The sequence below is a fragment of the Eulemur rufifrons genome, chromosome 7, assembly GCF_041146395.1.
Source record: "Eulemur rufifrons isolate Redbay chromosome 7, OSU_ERuf_1, whole genome shotgun sequence".
Taxonomy (NCBI): domain Eukaryota; kingdom Metazoa; phylum Chordata; class Mammalia; order Primates; family Lemuridae; genus Eulemur; species Eulemur rufifrons.
This window is the reverse complement of record NC_090989.1, coordinates 66596261-66615531: the sequence shown is the minus strand read 5'-3', so window position 1 is coordinate 66615531 and position 19271 is coordinate 66596261. Positions and strand designations below refer to the sequence as shown.

At 42.8% G+C, this 19271-nt stretch overlaps 1 protein-coding gene across 9 annotated transcripts in view; it reads right to left on the bottom strand.

Annotated features, from left to right (window-relative positions):
* KALRN (kalirin RhoGEF kinase) overlaps window positions 1–19271 on the bottom strand; it is a 639384-nt gene that overhangs the window by 244530 nt on the left and 375583 nt on the right. For 5 of the 9 annotated variants that reach the window (XM_069475127.1, XM_069475125.1, XM_069475128.1 and 2 more), the window contains exons 17-21: window positions 15656–15874; window positions 12189–12338; window positions 9319–9433; window positions 5726–5841; window positions 5151–5273 (exon numbers count right to left, since the gene is read on the bottom strand). In XM_069475127.1, coding sequence (XP_069331228.1) covers window positions 5151–5273; window positions 5726–5841; window positions 9319–9433; window positions 12189–12338; window positions 15656–15874 — 723 coding nt within the window. The remainder of the gene's footprint in view (window positions 1–5150; window positions 5274–5725; window positions 5842–9318; window positions 9434–12188; window positions 12339–15655; window positions 15875–19271) is intronic. The other 4 variants (XM_069475129.1, XM_069475130.1, XM_069475132.1 and 1 more) reach the window with 2 other exon arrangements.

Below are 19271 nucleotides of genomic sequence, written 5' to 3'. Positions count from 1 at the left end.
TGAACTGCAGAGACAGGGATCTGGATGGCTGGTTGCAGAGTAGAAGAGAAAACATAGAAAGCAGAGAGGAAGGAAAAAAGGAAGCTGAATCATAGTAATGGTGAGACACTACAGAGATCCTTGATCCTCTTCTCTGAGAAGATGACCACATAATGTGGCTGCTTGAGCTGCCCCTGCTATTGCGTGACATCTGAGTTTTCATCTACAGAGGTGAGACTATGCCATGTTTCTTGTTCTTCCCATAGGGCTGAGTCACTGAGCTTTTTCTGGGCTCCTGGGAGGTCCAGCCACATAGCTTTGATCTTTTTTATTTCCACACATAGCCATACAATATCTTTTCCACTTTTCAAGGTAAGGAAGTTTGAAACTCAAATCTTGCCACCAAAGATAGTAACTTATATAGACTAATAAAACGGGGGTCAGATTGTAGCAGTTCTTGAACAACAGGTTCAGAGGTATGAACATGATGTTGTGAACAAAAGGAAAACTTTAGGGATTATAACTCATCTGTGTCTGGAAACCTGGAACTGACAGCTCACTTATCTTGGGCTTCATGTGTCCCCTAATGTACGTTCTGCCCTTTACACCTGAAATCTATGTTATCTGCTGGAAAAGACAGAGGTAAAAAAAAAAAAAAGGAGGTTTAGTAATTCTATTTTTCCTCCTTTCCTCTTTCCCTTCTTCCCTCTTTCTCTACTTCCCCCTCTCTTTTCCTCCCTTCCTTTATATCATACCACATTCCCCTAATCAGTGAGCCTTACTCTGAATAAAGTTTTTGAAAATCCCTTTGTCTTTAGCACATTTTACAAGTCTTTAAGATTTAGCCTTCTTGATATTATTCTTAAAATCTCATTATAATCTTCCATACTTGCCTTTCATTACTGGTGTTCCTCGTATGATATATGGTTCTTTTGTAGATATGAGCTCCTTGTGCAGGTGGACATGTTTCTTGACATACAGCCTCATATTCACTCCACAGGGGATTGTTTGTATTATATGTGAAAAATTAAATTTCTTAAACATTTCCATCACATATGAGCTATATTCCTCTTAAAGGTCTCATGCCCATCTTTTATCTGAACTGTTTAGATTCCATTTTTCCTGGTCTAAAGTACCTGTCTGACAACCTCAGTGTTCCCTTTCCTTGTTATCTGAATCCCAAGAAGACATAATTTAGTTCAGCGAAGGCTCAGGTCCACTTTCATTAATGCTTAATTCTCTTTTGTTAAGAATAATTAAGTCCAGTTTATCTCATGTCTTCTTTTTTTTTTTTTTTTTTTGAGACAGAGTCTCACTCTGTTGCCCAGGCTAGAGTGAGTGCCGTGGCGTCAGCCTAGCTCACAGCAACCTCAAACTCCTGAGCTCAAGGGATCCTCCTGTCTCAGCCTCCCGAGTAGTTGGGACTACAGGCATGCACCACCATGCCCGGCTAATTTTTTTCTATATATATATTTTTAGCTGTCCATATAATTTCTTTCTATTTTTAGTAGAGATGGGGTCTCGCTCTTGCTCAGGCTGGTCTCGAACTCCTGAGCTCAAATGATCCGCCCACCTCGGCCTCCCAAAGTGCTAGGATTACAGGCGTGAGCCACCGCGCCCGGCCATGTCTTCTTTTAATTTCAAAGATAAACTTATCACTTTAAAAAAGTGCTTTCTTAACATCAGTAATCAGTGGCAAATGCAAATCAAAACTGCAGTGAAGACCACTTTACAACCCCTAGGATACCTACATCAAAAGACACAATAACAAGTGTTGGTGAGAATATGGAGAAATTGGAACCTCATACATTGCTGGTGAGAGTGTAAAATGACAGAGCCACTTTGGAAAACAGTTTGGCAGTTCCTCAAAAAGTTAAATATAGAGGCACCATATAACCCAGCCAATTCTACTCCCAGGTATATACATAAGAGAACTGAAAACATATAAACTTGTATATAAATTTTTATAGCAACATTATTCTAGCTTTTGGCTAAAAGCTGGAAATAACCCAAATGTCCATCAACTGATGAATGATAAACAGAAAGTGGTATATCCATACAGTGAAATGTTATTCAGCCCTAACAAGGTATGAAGTACTGACACATGCTACAACATGGATGAATCCTGAAAACATGCTAAAGCAAAGAAGCCTGTCACAAAAGACTACGTATTGAATGATTTGCTTTGTATGAAATCTATAGAGACAGAAAGTAGATTAGTGGTTACCAGGGGCCGAGGGGAAGGGCACTGGGCAGTGACTGCTCATGGGATGGGGTTTCTTTCTGAGGTGGTGAAAATGTTCTGGAACTAGACAGTGGCAACGGTTACACAACCTTGTGAATTATAGTAAAACCCACTGAATTGCAAAAACTGAAAAACAAAAGAATCTAAAAATACGCTTTGCTTTTAGAAGAAATGGAGTTCTTCCCAAATGTCAAGATTACGAGGCTTTCCCATTCCTGTGCCTTGACCCCTTGTACACTTTGGAACCCACAGTAGAAAAATATCATTTGTAGTCTTCTAGCAGGATTGTCTGTAGGCATGCCACAACACGAAAATTTTGTTCTCCTTTTATCCCCACCCAAACTATTTTTATCTCATTTTTATTCTTACATTTGTGGTCTTTTACATAGAAAGCATCGTTTTATATTTAGTGTTTCTTCTACTTGATCTGTTTCTTTAGAGCAGAGTATAATAATTCAATATACTCTATTGCTCTATTCAATCATAAGGGCCACCATATTTACTCTCTTGTGGTTCAAGATCAATTTAGTTTCCTTTTCAAATTCATTTTGTTGGTTATAAAGATTGAAACCAAAGACAGCTGATTAAAACGGGCTCATCTCTGGGAAGTGGGACTGGGGTGGGGCAGAAATAGTTTAGTCGGTAGGGAGAGAGGACATAGAGAGCAAAAGTAGAAGAACCATGTTAAATATAGATCGGGGGGTGGGGGAGTTGTTGAAAACTTCCTTTTTTTAATGTTCACAAATGGGCGTGGCCTCCCTTCAATGCACAAGAGGTGTCAGGTAACCTGAGGAACACAGGATGAATAAAGGGCGGCTCTTTTCCTTCAGGATCTTCCTGTCTCATATAGGAGATAACACTGCACACAGATTACTGAAGAACAGACAGCCCCTGCCAGGTGCCTTATGGGTTATACAGGCAAGGGCTGCAGAGTAGGGCTGGGACAGATCATATCCTGGCATGGATCATGGGCAGGATCATAGAAGAGGAGGCACTGGAGTGGAAAGGTGAGTTCCTTTTAAAAAGTATAAACCAGGGCCCAGTGGCTTGTACCTGTAATACCAGTACTTTGGGAGGCTGAGGTGGGAGGATTGCTTCAACTGAGGAGTTGGAGGTTGCAGTGAGCTATGATGATGCCACTGCACCCTAGCCTGGGCAACAGAGTGAGACTCTGTCTAAATATTTTTTAAAACAAATAAAAAGCACAAACTAAAAGGAAGAGAAGGATATTCTAGGCAGACAAATGGCATGGAAAAGGCACAGAAGTATATGATGTATCTCTCAGAGGGTACGAAGATACATCCATTCAGCTGGAGCATAAAACCTGCATAAAAGAATAATTGAAGACAAAGCCGGGGAGGTAGGGTGGCACAGTCGTAGCAGCTGTGGAGTGTTAAGCTGAAGGCACTGGGAAATCATTAAAGTTCTTGAGCTGGGTGGTAACTAGCAAAGCAGTGTTTTAAAAATGAACAGCAATGGAGAGCATGGATTGGAAGGAAGGAAAGACCAAAAGCACGGAACCCAATTAGGAAGCTACTATAGCCTTGGGTGGTAACAATGTGAATGGAAAAGAGGAGAAAGATATGAAGAAGGTTGTAAAGAAAGGCTGAATTAAATTGGCTGAGTAATTCTTCACATTTCTGCTTTGGTTATGGACAAATTCTAATCCTAAGAAGTTCTAGGTATTTGTTGCGATCCATCCTACGTAGATAGGAACCACCAATAGATCTGATACTTATTCAGCCTATGAGTGATTCATTACTGACACTATTTGGAGAGGGGCAGATAGACCCAAACTGGTTAATTCAAAAGCCATTTTCATTTGGATTTTAAAAGGGTTCAGTGCATCCGCTGCCTTCTTTGTGCTGTTTGCTCTAGCTGGTATTGAAATCAGTATCTTATCTGAGCTCCCGGCGTTTCCCCTTGGGTGAAAAGGCCCAAAGCTCACAAGGATGCAGATGCAGGGGAAGGCTCCCCAATATTGAGAGTTCATAGCATAGCACTCCAAAAGTGGTGCGTCTTAAATATCAGCTCAGGAATGGGGTGAAAGGCCTAATTTTGTCATACCAAACTAGAGGAACATTCGCTGTAATGTCAGAGGGATCTCTGGACAGGATGGGGCATTAATATGTTCCCCCTGTGACCACTACAAAAGCAGCTCTGAACCTGGGAAGAGCATCTGCCGTGTGCAGCAGTGATGCCAAGAAAGGCTCCTACACGGCAAGGAGCTCAGGGTGAGGGACGAGGATGCTACAAACAGGGAGCTGAGCCAGATAAGATTTTCATCCAAACCCAAGGGTCCTTGGATCAAACCTGGCTGTGAAAACAGGTAAAAAGTAGATTTCCTCCTATTATAGCATTCCCTGCCCCCTCAGTGTGTGTGGGGGGGGTGTGTGAGGGATGTGTGCACCTGTGCCTATTTTGCTCCCCAGAGACCCAGCCTGGCTCATTAGCAGGTCTGAGGCCAGGTGGAAATAGCTTAGGAAATAAGATGCTCACCTGCTTTGTGAGCCCACAGACAGTCATTGGTCCGTCCCATACGGTGGACTTCTGAAGCCATTCAAATTTTAAGAATATGTGGATATGTGCAGGTGTTCACACATGCATGCACATTTTGACACGAACATACCCTTTTTCCTTATTTGGTCTAAAAGAATACAGCAGATTCCAGAACTTGGAGCATGAAGATGAGTATTTGGAAGCACAGTGTATATAGCAGGTGACTTCCTGCATACAGCTGCTCTGCCTAGCAGCTGCAGTTCTTTGAGTATTCAGGTTCCTAAGAAGACAATACTAGACGTGCTCTTCCCCTTGCCACTAGGCCAAGCCTTTCTGCTTACAGCGGCTGCTCTTGCTTTTGTAATGTGAAATTGGCTAGGATGGGGAATGCTGGGTGGATTTGGGGAGGGATCGGGATGCTTCCTACCTTGGCAGGCACCCTGAATTCCCCATATTCTTTCAGCAGTTCCTGAGTCTCCTCTGTGGTTTCTCCAGTGGAGGTATGTGTTGAGAGGTAAAATTCACCTGTTTCTTGGATCCAGTCCAGCGCCTGTGGGAGGAAACAACCCACCCAGTCCCCCAAAAGGCAGCTGTCAGTAGGGAAACATGCCGTACTACAATGAAGATTCCACTGGTATGTAGCTCTGAGGTTGTTTTTATGAATGAGCCCTCCCCTGACTATGAACATCCCACTAGCAAAGACAGAGTCTGCTCCAGTAACTGGGGATGCTTCTAGGCCAGGGTCACTATCATCTGTGAGTTAGGGGCATAGTGAGTGACCTAGCATGTCCTCACAGCTCCTGGTACCAAACTCAGAATACAGTGCCTGGTAAATGCCGAGTTGCTGACAGGCTTCAACTTGTTCTTTTTCCTCTCTTCATCCCCACCTCCCACCTCCAATCTGCTTCCTGCCGTGGCCTTCTTCTCTCTTGAGCCTTGGTCATCTGGGCCTCTGTATACTTCCCAGACCTGAGACAAAACCAGGGAAAGCTTTCGACATACCTGCTTAGCGCTGCGCTCAAACACCACATATTGCTGGCATTGGTCTAACCGCCGCTTCTTCAAGGTCCAGAAGTGCAGGACGCGATTCTCCCTCTGTAAGAGCTCACTCAAGATGGCTGTGGGCAGAGGACAGGGGACCTGGTCACAGGGAGGCTCTGTGCAAACCCAACCAACCACCTCAGCCTCACGGCCCAGGTGCCAGGTGACTTCAAGCCCCCCTGGGGCACTTGTCCAGCATCAGAAGAAAGGGAGCAAATGCTGGGTACAGAGAAAATTTCCCAGAAGGGAGCAAGGATGGAGAGACTAGGGGAGAGCCTATCAAGGGGGGTTCCATTAATTAAGGGGGCAGAATGTGGCACCAGTGACTTGCAAGTGACCCTGATCCCCTTCACACCAAAATTAGTCCTTGGTTGTAAGAGACCTTGGGAAGTGTCATTCCCTAAAACAGTACTAACTTAGTTGGCCCCCAGAGTCTAACGGGTGTGGATGGTCTTTGACAGGAGTCTCAGTCACCCTTGAGGATTTGCTCGAAGAGGGCAGGAGATGAACGTGGAGTGAGGGCTGAGGTCACTGTCTGCATGACCCACATCATGAGCCACACTCTCAGCCCTGCACAAGAGGTTGTGCACAAAGCACTTTAACAGAGGAGCCTCAATTTTAATACTTCTAAACAGTGGGCACAGGGAAGTTGTGCTGGAATTATGTCTGCATGTTGTCTCTAGGCCCAGACTTCCATGGGGCTTTGGATTTGATCACAAGAAAAGCTAACAGCTGTTCTCAAATTACCTCTAATGATGTTAAATAAGAGGATACACACAAGGCATGGAGCACCGCAAGTGGGCCATGGTAAGTACTCAGTCCATGTGATTTCCCTTCCTACTGCTTCTGCTGTTCCAGAAGCAGCTGGCTACATGGCTAGCTTTCTTAAGTGCTTTAAATAGTATGTTCTATGCTGGAAGCAATCAAATTTATTTTATTATGTCTTCCTCTTGCTTCCTGCCAACCATATTAGATATTAACAAATACACAATAGTGATATGAATAATTGATATTTCTTAAGCACTCACTATGTGGCAAGCACACAGTTTTATATACCCCATGATGTATGCACCATTATTATCCCCATTTTACAGACGAGGAAACTGAGGTTTAGAGAAAACTTAGGGAAGGTAACTTGTTTAGGGTCGTTCAGATAGGAAGGAGTAGAGCTCAGATTTAGGCCAGGCCTGACTTCAGAGCCCAAGTCCTTAGTCATCCTGGTCTCCCACGTTACTGGGGCTATAAAGTACAAGCTACTGTGCTTTACAAAGATGGCACAACCCAAAGTGCAGTGTCTGAACTTGGAAGTTTTTGTTGATTTTATGTATTTTTCATATCCCTCTCCCCACCCCCCACCAGAGGGGTGGCTCTCTAACCATAGAATCTGTCTCTTGCCTTAGACTGAGAGCTTGTATGGATCCCAATCATCACCCTTCCCTCTATGTAGGCCTTTGTCACGCAACGTCTTAGCTCCTTCCCAAAGAGGTAACGCATACTACCTCACACCCTCACCGACCTCTGCCTTGGCCACAAGACCTGCTTTGGCAAATGGGCTGTTAACAGATATGACACAAGCAGGGGTCTGGAATGTGCTTATGGACTTGACCTTGCCCCCTGTATCTCTGCCCTAACCACTATAAGAACGTCTCCTGGATAACTGCTGCCCCTTCAACACAGGGCCCGGAATGGATACACACGGAGCAGACAAGAATCTTACCTGCTGTAAGGTTGTAATCTAACCAAGCCAGCTAGACGCGCAGCTGAAATAGCTGATCCCCAGCCAAATGCACAGCCACTTAAACAATACATGCTTACAGGTGGGCGCCATTGAATTTTTGGTTGTTATGCAAGAGTAGTTGCTCCCATAACAAAAGCCAAAAATATGTGGCACCGCTTTGAGTCTAGGCAGTAGTGCAAAGGAAACTGATATATAGGGATTGTAGGTCCCTGCTCAGGTGGAAGCTTCAACCAGGCAAGGATAGAATGAGAACCTGTTTCCTTTAATCTTTATGCTTCTTAGAGTTTTGTTCATTGCAGCTCGCTCTGTGGTGTAGCTGAGAGAACCAACCTAGACCAGGAAAAAGTCCTAAAGACTTTAAGGATTCCTTTTCCCCCTTCTTGAAAGCTTTCATATGGGAAGCAACCTGTCCCCAAGAAGATGTAAACATCTCCTGCTGTCTCTGGGTGCCTGTCACCCTTCAGCAGACACAGGTGTAGGTGGGGTGTGTGGTCTCTCAGCAGGCAGCTGGCCTCACCCAAGCTCCTGCCTGCACTTGGAAGTTAGAAATATGCTTTGAAATGTGCTGGAAGGAGAAGGTAACATAATGCCAGCCGCCCACGGGTCTCTCAACTGCAAATTGAATAGCATATCTGGAAAAGGAACCCTGCTCCCTCCTCTCTGTAGGAACTTTGATTCCTAAGTTTCATTCTTTCCAGTGCCCTCTGTCCTTTCCAACTCCTGAGTTATCCGAGCAGGGAGGGAAGCCCTTCCTAAAGCAGACCATGCCCCCACCCCTGCGACCCCATGGCATCTCCAAGCCTGTCTCAACCTTCACTGCAAGTCAGCTTAGGTTCCCTGCCTCGCCTCAGGCACCAGGACTGTATCTCTCTGCCTCGGTAAGACGACATTTGTTAAACTCCTAACCTACTCAAAGGCTAATTTCTGCATGGTCAGAGTAATTCCACAGATAATTTAAGCTTAATGTGGTCAGATAATAAGCAATTTTTAAGGGTTATATATTTTTCATACTATCATAGACTTTACAGAATTCAGAGAGATATTAGAGATCATCTAGAGTAGTACTTATCTAAATTTTATGTGCGAACAAATCACCTGGTTGGTGGGATGGGAGGGAGTTCTTGCCAAAATGCAGGTTCTGACTTGGTAGGTTTGGGTGCAGCCTGAGATTCTGTGTTTCTTACAAGCTCCCAAGTGACGTCAATGCTGCTGGTCTGGGGACCACATTTTAAGTAGCAAGAGACTAGACACCCCCCTCATTTTTAAACAAGAAAACTAAAGTTTTAAAAGGCTTAAGCAATAAGTGACAAATGCAGGGTTAGAATTTCGTTTTATGACTCCCAGGCTATAAGATACCATAGTCTTGTACTGTTCAGTATGTTAGCCATGAGCCACATTGGGCTATTTACATTTAAATTAATTAATATTAAATAAAAGTAAAAATTCAGTTCCTCAGTTGCTGTAGCCACATTTTAAGCACTCAATAGTCACATACAACTAGTGGCTACTATATTATACATATAGGCCATTTCCATTATTTCAGAAAATTCTATTAGACAGTGTTGCCCTAGACTCTAAGATAAATGAAAAAGCTTGGGAAAATTTCGTCCTTGTTTTTCCATTCCAGATCTCCATGCATGTTAAAAATTGACCATGAATCACTACTGCCCACGCCACCCCACTTTTTCTTCTGTAAGGAGACGCATCAGGGGAGTTGAGATTGCATGGAGACTAGGTATGCAGTGCACCATAGGGAGGGGCCGGCCTCTAGTCCGTGTTGCTGGAGTGTCCTGTGGCCCAGCAGGTTCTCACTGACCTTTCACTTGTTGCTCAGGACCCCGAGTATGGCTGGCGACACTGGGCATGCTGACGTTGTTCCTGTGGATGTACTTGAGAAACACCTCAGCATTCCGCCGTGCAAGGGTGCAGGCCTGAGAGAGACAAAGGTGTGAGGACCCCAGCCCCGGCAGCTGTATGGAATCCAAGACACTAAGGAAGGGGTGCCCTCCTTCCACGCTGTAGGAGGCTCGAGGACTGGATGGTGGTGAGCATTCTGGAGGAATACGGAAGGAGAAGAGCTCTGGAGGTCATAGACGTGACCTCCAATTTAGGAGACTCACTCTTCTGAGCCTTCCTTTTGTCAAGCGAAGAACTACTCCCTCTGCCTCTCCCCTTTCTATCACAGATAAAAATCAGAAATCAGCCATCCCTCGACTACCTGTATTTTGGGGTATATTACTAACATTCACTCTCAAGCTGGTTTCCCTCTGCCACCGGAATGCCTCTTATAGGACCACTGATGTCAGCCCAGAGAACACAAACCCACTGTAACATTAGTGTGATTTAGACTTGAACATGTAAATCAGGTAAACACATCTATTAACTGTACATTCCAAATCTAAATGGGAATTACCATCATTTTTCAAACTTATTTGTCCATCAAGTCTCCCTTACCTAAATAACACTAACAAGCATCCTATTGCTGGGACATACTGATCTGCATAAAGGACTATGAGCTGTTCTACCAGCCCCTGTTTTACCAGGTGGTAGAGGGTAGGTCTCATTCTCCTTGTTGGACCAGTGGACAAGACTGAGGCCCAGGAGGGGCAGGAGACGGGGAGTAACTCATATCTAGAAGCCAGGACTACTGATAGAGTCTTTCTAGTTTCTCTCAAACCCACATATTTTCTGGATTTCTCTAAAAAGCATTTTTTTCTGGTTGTGAAGTAATACATGCTAGCATACTAATTTTTAATGCATAGTTTTCAGAATTAATTTATCTGTAGATAAAATTATTAAATTTTAAAACCTTCTTATACTTAGCCTCTGATCCTATAAATTGTGTAATTAAAAATCATATAATTACCTAATATATTATATAATTAATATAAATATCATTTTAAAATTATATAATTTTCTGGCTATAGAAAAATTAGCAACAAAGGCCTCTGAGAGCTCTGGTGAGTCCATGCACCCGAGGCTCATGAATGGGGCAGCCTGATGGTGGTCTACAGCTAAGGTAGGTCAAATGGATCAACTAATAAACACAAATGGAGAACTCGATATTCCGTTTGTTGGGCATATCATTTCCACAGTGATACGGAGTTTCTCACTATGGTTTTAGGAACATATGGAAAACATCAGACCAGAGGAGTTTTTTCCTTCTTCCAAAGAAGTATTTTCTTTTAATTTTATAAAGAAATATCTTTATACCTCTATTTAAAATTTTTACATGCTCTACTTAAATTGTTTCTTTTTTTTTTTTTTCTTTGTTCTTTGTTTTGAGACAGAGTCTCCCTTTGTTAGCCGGGCTAGAGTGAGTGCCGTGGCATCAGCCTAGCTCACAGCAACCTCAAACTCCTGGGCTTAAGCGATCCTCCTGCCTCAGCCTCCCAGGTAGCTGGGACTACAGGCATGCGCTACCATGCCCGGCTAATTTTTTCTATATATATTTTAGTTGGCCAGATAATTTCTTTCTATTTTTAGTAGAGAGGTCTCGCTCTCGCTCTTGCTCAGGCTGGTCTCGAACTCCTGAGCTCAAATGATCCACTCGCCTCGGCCTCCCAGAGTGCTAGGATTACAGGCGTGAGCCACCACGCCCGGCCTTAAATTGTTTCATTTTAAACTTTGGCAATGGGGAAGACTTTTAATATCATCATTAGCCCTGTACAGAAGAATTTCCATTTAATCTTTTTAGTAAGACCTGATTACTAAGGGTTGTGACCAACACAGGTGAAGATGCCAGATAGATGGGAGGAGGGTAGGGAGAGGCCAGCTTAAAAACAGAATAAAAATAAACTCAAAGAGGTGGTCAAAGAGAGAAAATCCCTAATAAAAGAAAGGCAGTTCATTACAGAATTGAATAAAATCAATGGCAACGTGTTGGGGTATAAAAATTCTCTTTTGTACTTTCAGAAACCTGAGAGGAAACAGAACATGAAAGCCAGAAATCTGAGAGCAAATGGAGCCTTTAGATAAGCTTGAACACAGAGGACTCTGCGGAGAGAAGATCAAAAGCTGGAAGAAGGGGGCCCTCGAGGAATTCCCACGACAGCTGAAAGTCTGTGCCGAGCAGGAAGCCAGGGCTCTACCCCAAACCCCAAACACGGTGTTCCTCTCTTAATACAGAAAATAAACAGTGTTATACTTATTCGTAATTGATAATTGCTAGATCGATAAACAAACAGGGTGTCAATTTATTTTTTAATTCTTGTCCTAAATTTTGCTTCATCCATTATAAAAGATTTATTTTAATAGTGTTTTATAGCTAGGCTTATATCTTTCAATCAAAAAATAATTTTATAAACTGAACAGAACTGAGTGAAAGCATGTATTTTTCTCAATTAACATCCATGGGCTATCAGGATATTCAAACACGGTAGCAGTAGTAACAGTGTCTCCTAATTGCCTAGTTTTAAGAGATGCTAAGAGAGAGATAAGTGCATGGAGTGTAACCTTTAAACCATTCAGATTAACCAGTGAATATCTTCTCTGCAAACCCCTCCCCCTTTAGATAAGAGGTTAAAAAATCTGGGGGGATGGGAAGCCCATATGAAGCAATGTGTGTGTGTGTGTGTGTGTGTGAGAGAGAGAGAGAGAGAGAGAGAGAAAGAGAGAGAGAGAAAGAGAAGTCAGATGAAAGAACAAGGCCAGAGACTGAGCCTTTGCATCATGACGTGCTCTGACCTTAAGGAAGGCCTCCTTTTGTTCCAAATGTTTGCTGATGAGTGGAATGACGTGGTCGATCTCTGCTGCAGGCCCCAGTTTATCTCGTCCGCCACACCAGTCCTCATCTCTCCGGTATTCTTGCTCTAAGCTCTCCAGGACACTACACACCTAACGAGTCATGGAAGAAAAGACTCAGTAAATGAATCAGCCGGGAAGTATTCTCTGAGGACCTTCAGCCTTCAGAACTCTACACAGGTGACATTTTTCATTCGATGTCCGGGGCTCCTGGGACATCTAAGAGAAGTCCAGGAGGCAATGACAGTCCTGTGTCTGAAACTCAGGAGACATTATGAATGGAGATATGGATTTTGGAATAATCTTCTTACAAAGGTTGATGGCATCACCTAGGAATAGAATGTAGAGTAAGAAAGGAAGCAAGACTAGCATTTGGGGGGTTTCAAAGTGTTTTGTACATATTTTGCTATAACCTCACAATAACTCTGTGAATTAGGCAGAACAGGAAATGAGATTTGGAGAAGATACGTGACTTGACCAATCATCTCTACTTGTCATAGTACGTAGCCTCAAGCCGAGGTAAAGGAGGAAGCCGCCTATGTCGTATAATTTATGGGCCATAAATGAATGACATCCTTTCCCTACCCTGGGGAAAAACGTCTCGGAGTCCTAGCATACAGCAATGATATCTCTAGGCCCTCTATTACAAAATACACATTTCCTACAGGGGGAAGACAAACATGGGTTAACCTAAAAGATAGTTGAGAAGCTTTTCAGTTCTAAAAATGCTGAGAGGCCTTGGTAAATGGCCTTATAAATGAACTCAGAAGAAAGCAGAAGCATTTTGAAGGGGTTTCAGAGGGAAAGTTAGGTTGGGTTCTACAATGAGAAATCCAGGGCAGCCTAGTATCAGGGCTAGAGAGGATGCAGAAAATAGAAACTCACATTCCTACACAGTCAGCCCTCATCATCATCCGTGGATTCAACCAACCACGGATGGAAAATATTCAGGAAAAACAATAATAAAAAATAATACAAATAAAGACAATATCGTATAACAATTATTTATACAGCATTTACATTCTATTAGGTATTATAAGTAATGTAGAGATGATTTAAAGCATACGGGAGAACACGAGTCGGTTACATGAAAGTGCTATGGCACTTTGTATCAGGGACTTGAACATCCAAAGATTTGATACCCATGGAGGGTCTTGGAACCAATACCCTGCAGATTTAGAGAGACTACTGCACTGTCCTTCAATAAACTTTGATTACTTGCTTGGATATGGCAGCAGGTGAGAGCAACTATAACTATCCTTGGCCTTCTCTGAGAAAGTAATCTCTCTTGATAAAAGATGTGCCTTTGGATAGGACACTCACTGGGTCATGAACTGAGCTGAAAGATGTCCCAGGCAGAACACCCTGATGGCCTGACATGCCTCCTATGTGCTGAGGTCTGTCCCTGAACTCTGGGTGACTCCTCTAGTCCCACCTCTAGCACCACACCTCTGCTTATGCAAGGCATGAAAATGTGCAGACTCACGTCTGGAGATAAAACAGATTATAGACATGCAAAAACTCTAAGGAAAAGAGCGTTTGAGATCTGTCCCATGATAGAACTGGATTTATAAACAAACAATTTGAGAGTTAGAAAAAAGGAAAAGATTATTAAGTATAAATCTTTTAATGGGCGAGGAAACAGAAATCCAGCAGAATAAAGTAATCTTCAGCAAGGTCAGCTCAGGGCTAAATTTCCTGACTCCTCATCCAGCGTTCTGTCCCCTTCACCACCTTGATCCATCTCAAATTAAAATGTGTGTATGATATTAGATAGGGACCAAACCTCATTTTATTCCATATGGATATTCAGTTGTTTAGCATCCTTTGTTAGAAAGACTTTCCTTCACTCATTGAATTGCCTTGTCAAAAATCAAGTGTCTGTATAAATGGGTCTACTCTATAACCTCCATTCTGTTTTGTTATGTTTATTCTCAGACCAGTACCATTCTGTCTTGATCACTGCAGCTGTAGAGTAAGACTTTAAATCAGGTTGTATAACTTCTCCAACTTTGTTCTTCCTTTTAAAGATTGTTTTGGCTATTCTAGGCCTTTGCATTTGCATACTTTGCATTTTATTTCCATATAAATCTTAGAATCAGTGTATCAATTTCGACAAAAAAAGCTTGCTGGGATTTGACTGAGATTGTGTTGAATCTATAGATTGGCTGGGGAAGTTCTTTATCATCTTAGTCTGTTGTGCCTACTTTTGTGGCCATCGAAGGCATCATCTCTCTGGCACCACAGAAAGAAGGACTGAGAGCAGGTGTGGAGACTATCACACTGGTGCAGAACCTGCTGATGGGCATGTTATACTTGCTCCAAGGCAGACATTCCCTTGGTCTCTGTAAGTCACCCAGAGGAGATTGATCCTCTGATTTATTTCTACCAGGGAGCAATTCAAATGAGAAAACTATTTTATATGGAATAAAATTACTCCTGCTTTAAACCTCTATTTCATGAAAAGAATTCCCTAACAGCATCCAAATCATTTGCAGAATCCTCTTAGCTCTTGTGCACATTGCTGTACAGATGTAATGGTAACTTTATCTGCATCTTTATAGCCCTGCTATTCAATTTCCTGCCTCTCCTCCCACAGCAGCACCCTCTTGCCAGTTAGGCTCCTGCTTCCCCATGACAGTGAGCTGTGTTTCCTCCATTAGATTGGGAGCCCCATGAATGAAAGAGTTGTATGTTCTTCAAGCAGTGACCAATGCCTAATTGTGGTAGATTTGATTATTGTTCACCAAATATTCATTCTCTTCTCCCAACCTTCATAGGAGGCATTGCTGCCTCATTGATACTGGCTTGGCCATGTGAGTTGCTTTGGCCAATGAGATGTTAGAGAATGTGACACAAGCAAAGACTTGAAATGCACATACATGGTAGATTTGGGGCATTTGCACTCCTGCCTTTAACTATACATGTGCCTCAGGTAGCTGCTTGTCAAGGAGAAGGGGAGACATGGGAGCATATCTAGATCTGCAGCCTAGTTCTACCAAGCTCAGGCAACATCCATCAAGCCCCAGAAACTTAAGCAAAAAATAAATGCTTATTGCTTTATATCATTGAATTTTGGGGTAGTTTGTTACACAGCATTATTGTGGAAATGGCTGACTAATAGACTGCTCAAATCTAGCATTCAGCATATGCCCAACTTCTACTTCAGCACCTCCACATAGATGAGTTTGAGAAATTTATGAGAAACAAATCACATGGCCCAGTGCCCAAATGGAAAGGACTATAAGGAAGCAACTGTGATGTTTCCACAGACCATTCTTCTCTTCTCAAAGGTTAGTACTCAGAGGACTGGCTTCTTGCCCAAATAGGTACTGCAGGTTTGCACCATGAGGCAGAAAACAGCCCCCTGTCAGCCTGAGCCCCACACGACCCACAGCCCTCCCCCTCACCTGTTCAGAAGTTTTGTAAAAGGCCACAGAGGCGTTGACCAGTTTTAGCCGGTCTTCCATCTTCAGCATGAGCTGCTGCCAGTGGAGGGCCACCTTCTCAGCACACTCCCGGATGGCGTCGGCATCGTAGTGGCCGGCCTGGAGCAGTGCCTCGGCCTTCTGCTGCACCTGCAGGGCGCTCTGGTGCGTCTTCTGCAAGGAAGTGGCATGAAAGAGGGACTGGGCACAAGGGGAGGAGAGAGAGTCCGTGGGAACAACCCAGGCGTGGTATGGGAGGGGGTGGAGTGAGGCGTGAGTGGAAAGATGCAGAAAAGTTAAAGAGCTTTAAATGACTGATCCATTTTGTCATGACGATCAATACATTATTGTTTTTAAAGCACATTTTTTAAAAAAGAATATCACACATTTTCATTCACTAATCTCCCAGGACCCTAACTCCTGCCCCCGTTCCTTTCTTTCTACTTGCATCACTCTAGGCTTTAAGGACATTTCAGTTTCTGTGGTAGAGAAACAGAAGTTGTGTATCAAGCTGCTCTCTAATTAGTTCACAAGTTAAATCACCTTTACAGATCTAGTCATGAAATGGTTCATCATTGAATTTGCAAAGGAGGTTACTACTGCAGCCCCATTTTATGGATCACAGCACATTAAAAAAAAAGTCCACATAATAAAAATCTCAACTAACAGTGCAACCATTTTAAACATTAATAATCAGTTCAAAAGCATTTCAGTTGAAGGAATAAATCTGGCAGGTAAATAAAGCTAAAGAGTAACCTCTCACATCATCCCTTAATTACTTCACCAAGGGAGTAGAGCAGTACAGCAGATAATTCACCCCAACACACAATCCCCAATCCCCACATTATTTATGTTTTCCTTTAGGAAATATGTGTGTGTGCCTGTATGTATGTATCTATCTATCTATCTAGTAGAAAAGGTTTCTCAATGCTTTCTGATTCAGGCTCCATGTGCTTTGCATTCTCTGCATTCACACTACCTGTAGGACGTGGGGAGAGCTGGGTGGAAGGGAGAGAACCAAATGGGATTAAAATTGACTGAGACAAAGTACTGATGTGGATGATGCACAAGAGAATATTACAGCCCACTGACTTAAAGGAGTTATCATTCCAACCTCAGCTGCTGGGATCGTTCCAGGCTAATGGTGTAGTACTAATTTGGCCTTTGCACTTTTAGGAAAGTAGAGCTCAGCTGGCAGTGAAATGGGACAGCTAGAACCCAGTAATTTACTCCAGAATCATTTTCTGCACTTCTTCTTGGGCAGCAGTTCTGGGACAATCCCCAAGAGCTAGCCCATTCAGCACTGCCTGTGTCACCTGTGCCTCCCCGATTCCCACCACGCTGGCCCTTCACCCTCGTCCCAGACTGTAGTCTGCACACTCCTGATTTTCCTCAGTATTTTCCCCACCGTTCAGCCTCCTCACTCTTTCCTGAATCTGCATGAAGTGTTAGCTATGTCAGCATGACCTATAGCAACCTAGACCCCTCATTCCCTGCCTTCACTGAGCCAGCCCTCGATCCTGATGACCGTATCAGTATCTGGCTTCCTAACTGGCTAAATGCAGCTAAAGAAAGTAAACTGATGGGCAGAAATGATCTACCACAAATCCCTGGTTTTCTTTCTCTGTCTTATTTATTGGCACCATTTTCTTTTCCTGTCTCCTAAACGTAGAGGTACCAAGGCCAGTTTTTGTTGTTTGTGCACATCTGCAGAGCTCTCATCTTTTCCCTTGGCTTCTATTATCTTCTCTTTGCAGATGACTCTCCAGTCTACATCTCCTGCACCTGACCCTTTGTCTTCAGGTGCAAGGGTGAGTTGTCTGACGCCTCTCACCCTAGTGAGCAGCACTGATTCAATTGATCTAGCTGTCCCATGTTAGCCTGCTACAAAGATGCACTCCCAGTGAAAGTGACCTTCCTAGAGAAAGGAGGGCCCTCGCCAGGGAATGGGAAGGGCTTTACTGCTCTCTCAGAGCCTCCACCTCCTCCCAGATAGCCCCTGAAGTTTCACAGCTGAAACTAAACTCCTCCCCTCTTTAAGACAGTTTCCCATGATAATCTGTCACTTCTGTTGGTGCCCTCCTTCTTCCTGTCTCCTAGGATTGCAATCTTGACCTCATTCTTGCCTGCTGCTCCCCACTCCCCAGTCATAGCCCAGCCCTCACCACTTCGTACACAGACTGCTGTGGTGGTGACCTAACTAGTCTTCTTACCTTCCATTTCTGATCCATCAAATTCATCTGTTACATTTCTAACAGATTCATTTAATTCTCTGTAATAGGAAGTGCTTGCATTCAGTGACTTCTAACATCTTTTCCAGCTCTAAAATTCTCATTTTATGCCATAAATATCACTCCCTTCTCTAAATTCAAGCCTTCAGTGGTTTCCCCACTGCTATCAAATTCAGTCCAAACTTTAGAGGCTGTAATTAAAAGCCCCTCTCAATGTGGTCCCAAACTACTTCTATGACTTTATCACCTACTACTTCCTTACAAAACCCTTTGAAAACACACCATGAACTTTCTTGCTTTTGCTACCTTCATTCTTCCTGCCTTTAACGAATGCCCTGAGTCCCTCTCTCTCTACATTCCAGCTTTCCTTTGAGACTCAGTTCAAGTCTATCCTCCTTTAATGAAGCCTTTTCAGACAGTCTGAGACTCATTGAAAACCCCCTTCTTCCAAAATCCCATGTGACTCATTTACATTTGGCTGATTTTCCTTACTTAGGTAGTGAAACTCTCAAGGCAAGGAGGGTTTGAAAAATCATTTAAATAGCTGTCATTTTTCTGAGGGTACATTCTCTATACAGTGTTGAGCACTGTGCATAAGCATATATTTTCTAGTTCTCCCAACATTACTATTACTACAAGTTGGTCCCATTTCACAGATTAAGAAACTGAGGTTCAGCTGGTTAAGTGACTTGCCTAAAGTCACTGGTTTCATCACTTAGAACCAAAGGAGTGATGAAACCAGGAATAAGACTCAGATTTGACCTATTCCCAAACCTATGTTTTTTCCACTATATCAGACCCCATCATTTTATCTCTAGTGATTAGAACAGTATCTATAATATCTCATTCAGAGGAAGGGTTAACCAAATGAACATTAGTGATTATGATAATTATTGGGCCTCTTCTCAATATGTGAAACCAGCATGTAATTGTTATCATAAACCTGTTATTATGTCTTTTTCTCTGAGAGTGGAGGAGTAACCTTGATTTTCCCATAATTTATGCTATGTAATAAATTCTCTCTCTTACTTTGAAACTCATTATCATCTAATAGTCCTGGGAGCTCCTTCCCCCTTTAATTTCCTAAATGATAAACTCTTATCCATATGACATAATCTTTGCTCTGCTAAGCTTAAGTCATTATTTTGCATTTATTTCCAGTCCCCATTATCTAATCCTATTGAGTGCTATATCTTTAAGACATGGATTATCAAGGACATTAATATTTAGTAGGAGTACACAGAAGAAAATGGAACTGAATCAACTGAATTTATTATCCAATTTTAACTACTTTTTCTGGCATAATGCTTATGCTTAAAATGCATAAGAGGATTTCAAATAAAAATAGATTTTGAAATTTAGCTTGT